At 47.0% G+C, this 14,113-nt stretch overlaps 1 protein-coding gene across 1 annotated transcript in view; it reads right to left on the reverse strand.

Moving 5' to 3' along the window:
• The window catches only part of VWA2 (von Willebrand factor A domain containing 2), a 52,781-nt gene extending 43,659 nt beyond the window's left edge, over positions 1-9,122 (reverse strand). The window contains exons 1-2 of the mRNA XM_017543862.2: positions 8,840-9,122; positions 47-108 (exon numbers count right to left, since the gene is read on the reverse strand). Coding sequence (XP_017399351.1) covers positions 47-98 — 52 coding nt within the window. The 5' untranslated portion in view covers positions 99-108; positions 8,840-9,122. The remainder of the gene's footprint in view (positions 1-46; positions 109-8,839) is intronic.
• Positions 9,123-14,113: the final 4,991 nt, after the last annotated feature.

The raw sequence follows: 14,113 nt of genomic DNA on the forward strand, positions 1-14,113 counted from the left end.
CTAACCCCACCCAAGTACTCCCCCACCACCAATAAAAACATCTTACCTCTGAAAAACAGGAAAATACAGATGGTTTCCAGCAACAGGAAAGGGGGCATGTTGATGTAACTACAGGCCAGGAAAAGAAAGAATCAGCAATTAGTTCTGTGAACGCCCCAAGTCACACCACCAAGCAAGATGCCAACTCAGCCTTTTCCAGGTCACCGATATGACCCTAGAGGCCCTCACCGCAGTAACTACAGTGGTCTGGAAAAGACCCCAGTTCCCAAAGCCATGTGAGACTTTACTCCAATTACTTTCGTTTTAATGAGTCTAACATCTAATGTTAGCTTTAACGAATATGACATCTAATGTTAGATTTAACCAATCTAACATCTTCCCCAGAATGCCTCTCTCACCCACCTCCAAATGCACCCCAGCTCTCCACAACAGGCCCCAGGAAGGTTTGCTCTCCTGCTCTCCCCAGAGTTAAGAGGCCCCAGTCTTGGCTCTGCCTGGGCAATTTGCATTTTGAAATGGCCACTGTAAAGACATGGAATCAACCTAAATGCCCATGAATGACAGACTGGCTAAACAATATGTGGTACCTATACACTGTGGAATACTATGTGGCCATGTGACCCGGGCTAAGTCACTCCTTTCTCAGGGTCTCCATTTCTTCATGAGGAGTTATAATTCAACAGGATGAAGATCTGATTTTCAATGTCCTCATGTTCTGAAACCTTCTAATGAGGTTAACAAACCTTTCCCTAGCTAACAAGACAACATCTGAAGAAAGCCTGTACTATCTACTAATAATCTAAATTATCTACTAATCATCTAAACTATTCATCAATCATAATCTGGCTGAAGAAATTTTTTTTTTTTTTTGAAATGAAGTGACACTTTGTAGCCCAAGCTGGAGTGCAGTGATGCGATCTCGGCTAACTGCGACCTCCGCCTCCTGGGCTCAAGCGATTCTTGTGCCTCAGCCTCCTGAGTGGCTGGGACTACAGGCACATACCACCATGCCTGGCTAAGGAAAATTATCTTTTAAGAAGTTTTTTTTTTTTTTTTTGAATGTAGGCCAGAGAGCCTACATAAGCCCAGGGGTCCTAGTCCTCATCCTGGTGCCCTGTGACCTTGAGAGAGGCTGTGGTTCCTCCCTTACAAAGTGAAGAAAATGGCCCCAATAGGGTTAAACTGTCTTATGGTTTAAAAGTCCCATTGGATCATGGACCTATGTTTAGACCTCAAGATACATCCAGCTCTGTGGATTTTTTTTAGACATACTTATTTACTTCTGTGGCTTTCTATTTTAAGACGTAATTATTTATTTGCATATTTAAAGTTTACACACATGCCATGACTCCAATGTTTAAAAAAAAAAAACCCTTAACAGCCTCTGAGACACATAGTCTCTTCTGTATCTCAAGCAAGTCCCTAAATAGAGGTAGAGCAAGTGTTCCTATTTTACACACTTTCATATGGGAGGTAAGTGGTTAAGGAGGACTAGAAACCCAACCAGGCCTACCAGGATGCTGGACAGACACAGAACATTCCTATGGGAATGCCACCAGAGGAAAAAATACAAGTCTGTACAAAAATCTTTATTTTCATACTTAAGAAGAATTGCTACTCATTCCAACAGCTTTTCTAGGCTTGGCCAACCCAGTAAGTTACACACACACTCAAGTACCTGGAAGGTTATTGCACAGCTCCTTAACCGATCGAGTCGGGGCAAAGTGGTCACTTTCCCCACAGCCAGACTCTGGATTTGTCTCCTGTGAGGACACCATGCCTGGCACAGGCGGAGGGGGGTGGGGGGTGGGGGGGTGGGGGGGGTGGGGGGCAGCTGCAGTGAAACCTTGCCTCCAGATTACAAACCAGTATAAGTAGCACAATTCTCATGGCTTTGTTCACTTTGGAGTGTCATGTTTGGTGATGTGGAGCTTTCTGAATAGAGAGGTTGAGGCACTGCCAGGTGCACAGTAGAACAAATATTTTCTGTAGTGCTCTAGACTGAAGGCGGCAGTCAATGGTAAAATAAATGTCAGTAGCTCGTTCCTGACAGTTACACAGCAGCCTTGGCTCAAGGATTCCTCCCCGTGCACAATTCCTACGACTGTGGGCTAGGTGATTCTTTGTTTTGGCAATTGGATGGTTTTGATGAATTTGCTGTGATCCAGGGGTGTTCAAGTACTTCTCTGAACACTGGTTCTTATTGCCCAGGCTGGAGTGCAATGATGCGGACTCAGCTCACTGCAGCCTCCACCTCCTGGGTTTAAGCGATTCTCCTGTCTCAGCCTTCCCAGTAGCTGAGATTACAGGCATGCACCACCACACCTGGCTAATTTTTGTATTTTTAGTAGAGATGAGGTTTCACCATGTTGGTCAGGCTGGTCTCAAATTCCTGATCTCAAGTGATCCACCTGCCTTAGTCTTCCAAAGTGCTGGGATTACAGGCATGAGCCACTGTGCCCAGCCTACCACATGATATTCTTTTGTAGGTCTCCTGGTATGTGTTTGCCCCAAAAGGAGGCTTCCCAACTAAAAATTCATAGCAAAGAACTCCAAAGCTCCAGAGATCTACCTTCTCCTCATGCATCCGACCTTCAGTCATCTCGCAGGGCAGGTAGTCCTGGGTGCCACAGAGAGTGGTCCTCCTGGAGGATGGAGCATATACTGACCCAATATTCTCAGGCTGTATGGTTATTTTCATGATGCCACCAGATTCTACCTAATTCTAGAATATGCACCACTTGGAAGAGTATAGAGATCCTTGAATTTCAAAGAAATCCTGAAACAAACTATTATAAAACAAATGTCCCCACCAGCTGAGAGTCTTTGTGCAGGGTCTTCCTGCTTCAAATGACTAAGAGGCTCAAGCCTTCCCCTGATCTAAGCGAAAATCAGACACCCAACATGGCAAGAGCCAGGAAGTCAGGAGCTCTCCAGACATGATCAAAGGGAGAAAGGTGGTGGGGAGGTACTGGCCAGCAGCACCACTTCCTGCTAGCTTCCAGCCCTGCACATGCCATCAAGAAAGGACTCATGATTTCCCTTTTCCCTAAGAACAGTTTTTTTTCCCCCCTTTTACTTCACACCACAGAGGTAGAACAAGCCCCCACTTGCCGCCTGGGAGTCAGGCAGGGGTGAGGCAGCGAGGATGTGGTGAAGAGCTTCTCAATGCCGTCTCCAGTTCTTGTGTTCAGGACGATTTTCTGGAGTTACAGCTTCTGACCCTCAGAATGACCCTGAGATTGAGGCTCAGGCCTGGTAATTGTTTATACAATAAAGATCCTAGCAGCCACCTCCCCAGGCTGCTATGTGAGGATCATGCGGAAGGAAGTACAGAAGGTTCCTGCCACATGGGAAGGCACCCAGTAAACACAGGCCCCTTCCCTCCATGCTGTGAGACCAACACAAACAGCTTCATCTTGCTCCACTATGTGCCTCTGCTTGCCCAGCTGAATGGTTTTCCAGAGTTGCCCAAGTTTCTGCTCATTAAAACAGGTTGTATGTTGGCAATCTGCAGATGCACCCAGCATGTCAAATGCCTTCTCCTAGCTGTTTGGATCAATCAGATAGTGTTGGCTCTGTAACCTCCGCAGCACCTCCCTCTCCTGTGCCCCTCAACACAATCCCTATTGTCACACAGCCCACGCCGAAACTGCCTGGTGACATGTTTGTCTTGACTGCCAGGTGGCAAATGCCTGAGACTACGGACTGTATCTTAGTCTCTGCTGGAGCTCGAGACCTGCCTGTACCTGGTGTATTGTAGAGGAAGTTCTTGCTGGGTGGATAAACAAACAGCCAGAATGCCTCCTGTAGGAGTGCTAGAGGGATCCTTCCCGAGGCATCACTGCACTCGCTGTGTTCACTGCATTTTTTTTTTTTTTTTTACCAATATGAATGAAACAAACGCTACTGTGATGCTGGTGAAGTACTGTTTGCACTCTATTTCCACCCAGTCGTCTCAAATATGTAGCTCATTCCCTTCTCATATTCAAATTTTCCTACAATACTAATTTGATCTCCAAAATACAGCCCTATGCCTGGAAAGCTTTTTTTTCCCCAAAGGATGAATTCCACAGTAAAAATCAACAGCTTCTGCCATGTAGTGAGCATTTCTTGTGTGCCTGCCGCCAGCTTCCACCTTTCGTGTCTTCTCTCCTGATCCTCGCAGCCAGACAGGGAGGGTGTATTATCCCCATTTTGCAGGTGAGAAAGCTGAGACATGAAGAATGAAGTATTTTGCCCCAGCTTACACAGCTAATCAATGGATCAGATTCCATTCTGACCCCCCAGCATCACCTTCCCAGTTCTGGGGAAAGCAGCCTCAGAATGTTCAACAAGGGAGAGGTGTCGGGGCTGCGGGTAAGAGGCGACGCTGTGGCAGAAGTTCAGGCTCCAGAAAACAGGCCATGAACTAGGGGCAGTAACAGAAGCACAGAAGCATAATTTTAAAAATCTGCCACCCGGAATCCCACCTGTTGGCAATTCCACACACCCACCCCAACCCCAGCTAACACCTGCCAGCAACTCCCAGGCTCCATCCAGCACAAGGTGAGATTTACCAGGGCCCTCTGCCTTCCTACAAAGTAGTTGGGAGTGATCAGCAAGCCCGGGGCTGGAACAGACCACCCGTTCCCAGGTACACCTCATCAAGCCTTTTCCATTACAGCATCTCGCTCATCACGTTGTGCCCTTCTGTTCCATGACTCATGCTAATCCCATGTGTTCTTCCTGGCTTCTGTGTTCTCATCCAGGGATTTAGATGCTCCCCGTGCACATCCCTGATCTTCTCATCGTAGTGTGGCCTTTGGATCCTGCTTCCACGCAGCACCAGCTGCACTTGGGACAGCAGGCACGTGGAGGCTGCTGCAGGATGCCACAAAACTTCCCACTGTGCACTACCCAGAAATTACATTTCCCGTGACATAGGAACAAATAAAAGCCAAAACAAAGCAATTTTTAAAAAAAAAAAAAAAAGAAGGGCCGGATTGGGGATAGCTGAAGGCAGTTTTGCAGGATAATGACTGCCTTCTCTAGGAACGGAAATGAAATGAGTGGAGAGAAAAGGAGGAAACCACTTCTGCCTCCTCACAAAATCCAAATCCAATCCCAAATAGTTAGACTGGCTCTCGGCAGCCTCCTCCGAGTCAGCAGGATGGAAATCAGAGCCCTTTACGAGAACACTACACGCCTGAATGAGAAGACTAAAATCAGAGGTAAAAAATCTCCGGCGGGGAAGTCCTTGCCATAACAATCATCTTCCTTGTCCCTTTGGCTAAATATTTGGCTCAGGCCCAGAGAGTCAACGGATGTGGATGACAGGCTTTTAGTTTGACATGGCAGGGAGAGCATTTTAAAAGCTGCTAGGGGAAAGTCACGCTCCCCCAAAATAATTAGTAAATTTTCAGAACCCAGCAGCCTGGCAACCAAAAGTCAGCACCAAGGAATGAACAACATGCTACCTGTGAATTCCCTGGAGGGTCAGGCAGAAAAGCTGGGAAGATGGGCACAGATCACAAGCCCTCCCACCCTCTCTGCATCTGCAGAGACAGTTTTAGCCAGAAGAGAGTTCATGTTTGTTTTGATGGGCCATATTTTAAAATGCTTTAAATTGTACACAATCTGAATTCACTGTATGGGACACTGGGGATTAGCCCTGAGGTAGGGGCGAACACAGGACCCAAAGTCCAGAATGAGGATTCCAACCCAGGTCTGCTCCTAGCACCTGGGTGACTGCAAGCAACAACCTCCCCTGCCTAATGGGGAGAATCTCAGTTTCATAAACTCGCCCAGCGTTGTAAAGATCCAGTGAGATAGGGTAGGACAGTCTCTGCTAAGTAGTAAAACACTTTCTAAATGAATGGTGTTAAAAGTTTATCATTACGTTTAATATATACATTTAAATACACTCATAACCTGTAGGATAGACATTATCACATCCATTTTTTATAGATGAGGAAATGGTCTTGGAGAAGATGAGACCCAAAGTCACGGAGCAAGAAAACCTCAAGCTTAGAGTCCAGCCCAGGACTTCTCAGCTATGACCAGAGGCACCGGTATGCAGAGGCATGGGTATGCAGAGGCAAGCAGTACACAGAGGCATGTGGTACAGAGGCATGGGTACACAGAGGCACTGTGGTACACAGAGGCACATGGTACACAGAAGCACGCGGTACAGAGGCATGTGTACGCAGAGGCATGGGTACACAGATGCACTGATTTGCAGAGGCACTGTGGTACACAGAAGCACATGGTACACAGAGGCATGCGGTACAGAGGCATGGGTACGCCGAGGCACTGGTATGCAGAGGCACTGTGTGTGGTGCACAGACACTGAAAAGAGCAACCATCTGATGGCAGGACACCCGAGCATGAGCCTCCTGGGTAAATTCCTTCACTTCAGTCTCGCAGTTTCCTTCTACAACAGAAGTGACAAACATCCATCCTATTTCCCTGGAAAGGCTGTCACCAGGATCCCAAGAAACAACAATGCAAAGGCTCCCAGGACAAGGCGAAAGTGTCCTAATTTGACAGCAAGGAAATCTAGTTCAAGAGAAGAGACTCATGATCACAAAAGTGGAGGACTGAGGGCAGTAATCACATTCCACGAAAGTCAGCAGGTGACATTGTGGGTGGAAGAGGAAAAGTAGGCAGTCCAGCTGTTTAGGAGATGAAAGGGCACAGAAAGGAAGGGACTTCAAATGTATTCAGCTGTCCCAGTGTCCTGCTTTGGGGTTATACAGAAATATTTTGCAGGGAATGCATGTACAGTCACCAAGGGACTTCCAATAGCCTCCTTGATGATGTAGGGAGTGAAGGGGGAGGGAGATTTGTTTTATTTTTAAATAGCCTTATTGGATAAAATTTAAAATGAGTGATTCTACTGCAGCCCTCCCAATTAAACTAGGTTATCACTTACTGATACGTGAACTGCAGAAGTTTGAGGACCACTGTTCTAAAACAACCTCGTAGGGTTGCTGACCCTCCCATTGCTATAATTATATGAAATTTCATTTATCCAATAAAAATTATTAAGCATCTGCCCTGTGGCCAGTACCCTTCCAGGTGCCAGGGATGCAAGGACAATGCTTTATAAGATGCACACACGGCAGGAAAGTTATTTTAAAAAGGCATTTTCACCAGGAGCTTATCTCCGATGCCATCGCGGCCACATAGCGATTGTGCTGTTTATCATGCTCACTAAAAAGCCCGAAGGGGAAACGTCAATGTATAGTACTGAGCAAAAGACACCAATCTGAAAAGCTATGTACTGCATGATTCCAATTATAGCCATTCTGGAAAAGGTAAAGCTATTGAGACAGAAGATCAGTGATTACCATGGGTTGTAGGGAGGGTGGGATGAATAGGTAGAGCACAGAGGATTTTTAGGGTAGTGAAACTATGCTGTTTGATACTATTATGGTGGAATTACATCATTTTACATTTGTCCAAAGCCACAAAATGTCAACAGGAGCAAACCCCAGTGCAAACTGTGAACTTTGGGTCATGATGTGCCAATGCCGGTTCATCAATTGGAACAAACGTACCACTGGAGTGGGGTACGCTGATAATGAGGGAAGTTGTACATGGGTTGGGACAGGAGGTATATGGGAAATCCGTACCTTCGGCTCAGTTTTGCTTTGAACCTAACACCCTGAAACTGGGTCTCGGTTTCCTGATCTGTAAAAACATGGGCTTCTGACTATGATTCATTCCAGGGGCCTGTGCCTATTGAAGGGAGGGGAAATAGTAGCTGTAATCTCTGGATGGTAGACCAAAAACCAGATTTAATGGAAATACACTGATGTTTTTCAGCCAGATAAAGATGATGAGGAAAGCAATCTTCTTCTCCAACCTGGGAACCGCCTGGGGACCCAGTCTGAGAAATTCTTATACTACGAGATGGGAGCTCTGGGCTGGATTTCTACAAAAAAGTAAGACCCAGGGAGCTCTGTACTGCCATCAGTCACAAGAGAGGCTGGCTTCAGGCTGCTGGAAGCCAGCATTCACAAATTCATGCCTGTGGCTTCTGCCAACTCTAGTGATACCTCTGTGACCTCTTCACTTTTCTGACTCTTCAATAAGTCGACATTTCTTAATACAGTGTCACGTTGAGAGCAAAAGAGATCTTGAATTTTTGGGAATGAATCTATAAAACACTTAGAGGTTGTGGTGTTTATTTTACCTGAAGCAGCTTATAATTTGAAAATCATACAGGTTCTAATTATTCTAATCTCCAAAACATCAAACACATGGCATGGTGTCACCATGGCAAGGCCCCTCTAAGCTGGAGCCCTGGATTCCACCATCAGAGGCAGCAAGGTGCCCTCCTCCCCTCTCTTCTGTCTAGTGGCCCCAGCAAGCTTCCAAGGTGCCATTCTGAGACCCTTCCATTCACCGTCCCAGCAGGTGGCCAAGGGCCCAAGGCAGGAGGGAGAGAAAGGTCAGCTTAGCTAGGGAAAGGTTAGCCTTATGAGAATGGAAGGAGACATGCAGGGAGCAGGGCTGAGCCTGGTGGGGAAGTCACTAGGAGGACAAACTCCTGGGGTTCCCATTGCCCAGGCGCGAGTGTCTCAGGGCAGCCGGCCCCTCTCGGGTTCTGTCGCAGACACATCGCTAGGGCACCCGTTCTGCCTGGGAAACTGCCCCGAGACCCCTTAACAAGTTGTGTATGTCCTGTAATAGGGTGTGGGGTGGAGGCGGCACGTCACCAAAGCCTTTATTCAAAAGGCGAGTCCCTTTCCGCGGCGGCCAGGGAAGGGGGCCCTGCAACTGTGCCAGGCGAGCAGCCAGGTGAGCATGCCCTCCTCCACTCCTGTACCCGGAGCCTCTACCCCCTTACCTGCGGACCGCGCCCCTCTCCAGACTCGCCCGGGGCGGACCGCGAGAGGCCAGGAGGGAGGCGCACGCCAGGTGCGCTCTTTCCCCAGTGCCGTCGTCCCGGGAAGGCCGCGCTCAGGTGCGCGCAGACAAGCGAACAAAGCCCGCACCCTCCGCGGGGCCGCGCAGCCCTGGCGCTCGGGACAGGGGTGGCCCGGCAGAGCGGGCCTCGGTCCTGACAGCGCGAATCAGGCAGCGGCAGCCCCTGCCGGGCCGGCTGGCCGGGACCCGGGTGCCAGAGCCAACTAGGGGCTGGGACTCACTGGAAGGAGCGCGGCGACCAGCGCTCAGTTCCCCGGGCGACTCGGCTCGCAGGCGCGGGGCGACTTGAGCCAGGGGGCGCTACGGGCCTGCAGGAGGGGCACCCCAGGGCACTGCTGCCACGTGGGACACCTGTTTGTCTCTCCCAGGAGAGGGCGGCAACGTGGCCGGAGGCACTCCCACTAGGGAGGTGCACTGGGCACTTCTGGGAACCCGGCTGGCCTGGCCCCTCGTCCTTTTTAACGCTGTATAGGCCAAGGTCAGCAAATAAAGCAACACTTACTTCTACGCGGGACACCCAGCCTCCGAGCGGTGCAGCAGCGAACACTGTGCCATCAGCTGACTCCTCTGCGGGTTTGTTGCTCCTCGAAAAAATGTTGACTTTGGCATCTTTCCTATTTGTCATGGCAACTGCCTTTTAATTACCCTCCTTAAGTCTAGAGGGTGTTTGATTTTAAAAAATCATATGCCACAAAGCACAACGCCTGGCATGACCCTTTATATAAAGTCAGGTCTATGACTGCACAATCCATAATTTCCATATTGTACTTCATTTAAAAACTGTCAGGGCATAGTATCTGCTCATTGCAAAAAAAAAAAAAAAGTAACAAGCAAGTTGATAAATTACTCATTTTCCACCACCTAGAGATAATCACTGTTAACATTATGGGTGTAATGTTGTTCTACCTATGCAAAACTTTGTTATTTTTAGTTCATTTCATACAAGCTGTACATTAACCAGGATTTCCACTTCCTTGTGTGAACATCTACGTTTTGAGTCACTACATAATGTTCTAATGTACTTAATCTATCTGCTATTGTTGAATATTAAACATTCCATTTTAATACAATTAGATGGATTTATGCTTTGGTCCAATTACTTCCTTGGAATAAACTACAAAAAGATAAATTTCTGGGATACAGGGTTTACACGATTTAACACTTTTGATGCATATTATCAAACTGTCTTCAAAGAAGGCTGACCTGCTTCCTCTTTTCGATGCTGCTTCTCATAATTCTCATGTCAATTTCATAGGAAAATAATTTTGTTTACACCTTTCCTGTCTGTAGTTCTCAGTTTACAAACCTGACATTGACAGCTTCCTGTCAAAGTGGCCCATGGTGACTTTAATGTCGCAACCTCACTGAGGGAGACTGGGGAATGACTCATTTTTCCCTTAATTCATTTATCCCAGTAACATTTATGAGCACCCAAAAGTAAAAAGAGGGCCACACCATAGCAGCAGACATAATGTACTAGCATGTCATCCCTGCAGGGGACAGCAGTTAGTTTTGAGGTCTCACTGCTGGGGAGGGATGGTCTGTGTCTCTAGATTAGCATTGTCCCAGATAAATATTGTGCAAGCCACGTAATTTTAAATGTTCTAGTGGCATTTTTTTTTTTTTAAGTGAAAAGAAACAGGTAAGCTGGATTTCAATATTATCCTAAAGATCCAGATTATCTCAACAGGTAATCAATAAAGATGTTTTATATCGTTCAAAATCCCGGGTTTTTGTTTTGGAGACAGTCTCACTCTGTTGCCCAGGCTGGAGTGGACCGCTGTGATCCTGGCTTACCAAAACCTCTGCCTCCTGAGTTCAAATAGTTCTCCTGCCTCAGCCTCCCAAGTAGCTGGGATTACAGGCATGTGCTACCATGCCCGGCTAATTTTTGTATTTTAAGTAGAGGCAGGGTTTTGCCCTGTTGGCCAGGCTGGTCTCAAACTCCTGACCTCAGATGATCCACACACCTTGGCCTCCCAAAGTGCTGGGATTACAGGTGTGAGCCACTTCACCCGGCCAATCCTGTTGTATTCTATACTCACAAGCACATCTCAATGTGGACTCGCCCTGTTTTTAAATGCTCAATAGTCACATGGGGTGAGTGGCCTGTGCTGTTCCAGAGGAGACATCCAACAAGGGCAGACCCCAGGGCCTCAAGAAAGTGGAAATTCTACCTTTGACAACCCTCTCCCCGCACCCCTGACGCCGTTTACCAGGTGCCAGCATACTTTTGCCTAATCAGCTTTACCTTGGAGAAGTCAAATTTCAATCCTGGTTATTCCTGAGATTTGGAACGTCTTTAATCGGGGGGTTACTTCACATTTTCACTCTGTGATTAAGAAGAACTGAAACTATAAATACGGTGAAGATACCTTTTGCTTCAGACTTCTTCACATCAATGTATAATCAGCCTGTCTGGGGTGTGCAGGCGGGAGGGAAGGCAGGTGGTGCAGGCCCCGGAGAGTGCTGAGTGGGTGACCAGCAGGGATGGAGGCTTTTTCTGCAGAAAGTTAGGTAGCTACTTTTGTCATCCATGACATCCCTTCCTTTGTGAAGATTTATAAGGATTTAAAAAATAAAGTGATTATGAATTCCCATCATCCAAAAGGGCAGGTAAGCTTCTTGCTTCCCAGGGGCTTGCCTTATTCATCTTTGCAGTCCCATGCCCAGTAATTTGCACACAGTAAATACCCTCTGAGAAATAAAATTCCATGTCCTCCACTGACTGAAAGGGCCCTCTCTTGCCCAAGGAGACCCCAGAGAATTTTTTTGAGTCTCACTCTATTGCCCAGGCTAGAATTCAGTGACTCGATCTTGACTCACTGCAAACTCAGCCTCCTGGGTTCAATCGATTCTCATGACTCAGCCTCCCGAGTAGCTGGGATTACAGAAGCCTGCCACCAGACCCAGCTAATTTTTGTATTTTTAGTAGAGACAGTTTCACCATTTTGGCCAGGCTGGTCTTAAACTCCTGACCTCAAGTGATCTGGAGAAATCTTAAAAGCTGAGGTTCCAGACATGACTAGAAGGGAGGCAGGACAGTTTGTTACACCTGCTGCTTCACTAACGGACATTATGCTTTTTTTTTTTTTTTTTTTGAGAAAAGGTCTTGCTGTGTTGCCCAGTCTGGAGTACAGTGGTGTGATCTTGGCTCACTGCAGCTTTGACCTGCCTTGACCCTGGGCTCAACTAATCCTTCCACCTCAGCCTTCTGACTAGTTGGGACTACAGGCAACATGCCACCACAGCAGTTTTTATTTATTTATTTTTTTTTTTGGTAGAGATGAGATTTCCTTGTGTTGCCCAAGCTGGTCTTGAGCTCCTGGGATCAAGCAAACTGCCCACCTCACCCTCCCAAAGTGCTGAGGTTACGGGCATGAGCTACAGTACCCAGCCTTCTTTCTTAAGGGTTAAACAGAAACTGGCCCTTCGGGAAAGACTTGGCTCCACCGCTGCTACTTTTGAGGGTCTCACTCTATCCCCGAGAATGAAGTACAAGTGGTGCAATCGTAGCTCACTGCAGCGTTGACCTTCTGGACTCAAGCAGTCCTCCTGCCTCAGCCTCCAAAGTAGCTGGGATTACAACCACGTACCACTGTACCAGTTGCTTTGGGTAGAGATGAGGTGTTGCTCTGTTGCCCTGGCTGGTTTTGAACTCCTCAAACTCAAGGGATCCTCCCACAGTGTTGAGACTGCAGGTGTGAACCACTGCACCTGGCTTCTACTCTTGACATGAACCAACCACTTGATGCTGCCCCTCCAAGTCTTCAACAAACCAACCCACCAGCATTCCTTCCTAGGAGACAATGGACCACAGAGTGGTTCTGGCTAGTTTATCAAGATGCACAATGAGGGTTGTGTCCTCGGCTTCACCTTTTGACCTAAGAGGACCAAAAACTCCACCCCAGAATCCTGCTAATGCCATATTTTTGTACATGCAACTCATGAAGAGTCATAAAGGTTAATTGTACATGCATACCTCCTTTCACAAATATTCATGACTCTTCCTATAGCTTATTGTATATTTGGAAACTCTGTTCAGCATAAATTCCTGTTTTATTTTTCCCACCCTGCATCTGTTTCTAGTTTCTGGCTGGAGGCTATATTCCCCAGACCGTAGCAATGGCCACCCTGCAGCTGGCCATCCTTTATGAAAAATCAAGCTCTCCTTTCCAAATTCATGAACTTTCTCATTCTTCAGTTGACACCTTCTACAATGTTAACTCTCAAGTTGCCCTGTACCGTGTGCCTCGATTGTAAACACAAGACACATGACTTTGAATTTCATTCAGGGACAAAGACATCTGTACTTGGTGACATGCATCATCATGAGGTACCCATTGTACTAGTGACTGTGGCTTCATAGATTGGGGGAGGGGGGGTCCTGCCTATTGGCTTTGTAACACAGAGAAGATGCTTCACTTTTGATTGCTCAGTTTCCTGACCTATCAAGGGTGATGGGTACAACAGTTCCTAACTCTGCAGAACCCTAACTAAAATTCTGTGATCCAGTCCCTCAAATGAAAGGTAAAGCACACATGAAAGGAACAGACACAAAGAATGCTTAATAGGGCTACGAGAGTTGTGTATTTTCCAGAAGCCACATAGCAGCCTTTAGACATGCCTCTCTAAATGTGCTCCACGAATACTTACTTTAAGGCAGAGGTATGTATGTGAAAACAAAAATTCATGATACTGGGAATTTGGAGAGGAGCTGGATATAACACAGAAGTATTGACAGTCTGTTAACAGCCCTCTTACTGAGAAATAAAGTAACAGGAAACAGTACTTATGAAACAGCAAAGAAACCATCCTAAACAAAGGGCCTGACTTGGAAGTGCTCAACAGGCAGCAAATTAAGCCACAGTTTAATTTGGTCTGTGGTGTGTTAACTGTGGGGCCAAGAGCAAGGAGACAGAACAAAGTTGGGGGCAGAGAGAGAGACAGGACGTGAGGAACAGAAATACTGCCATCTCAAAGCTACCACCACTGAGGTTTGGGATGGGCACCAGTTGTAAGTGTAAAAGCATCCAACCCAGCTCCTACTTAAGACAGTGAGAATTATGCACAAAGTTATATTGAATGTTTGCTGTTGGGAAATGTGGTGCTTTCTGGCTGAACCAAGTAAACACAGAACAAAGGCACAGGCTTCGGTAATAGTCACTCAGCCAATATCTGAAACTTTGTAAAT

The sequence above is a fragment of the Cebus imitator genome, unplaced genomic scaffold, assembly GCF_001604975.1.
Source record: "Cebus imitator isolate Cc_AM_T3 unplaced genomic scaffold, Cebus_imitator-1.0 Scaffold161, whole genome shotgun sequence".
NCBI classification, from domain to species: Eukaryota; Metazoa; Chordata; class Mammalia; order Primates; family Cebidae; genus Cebus; species Cebus imitator.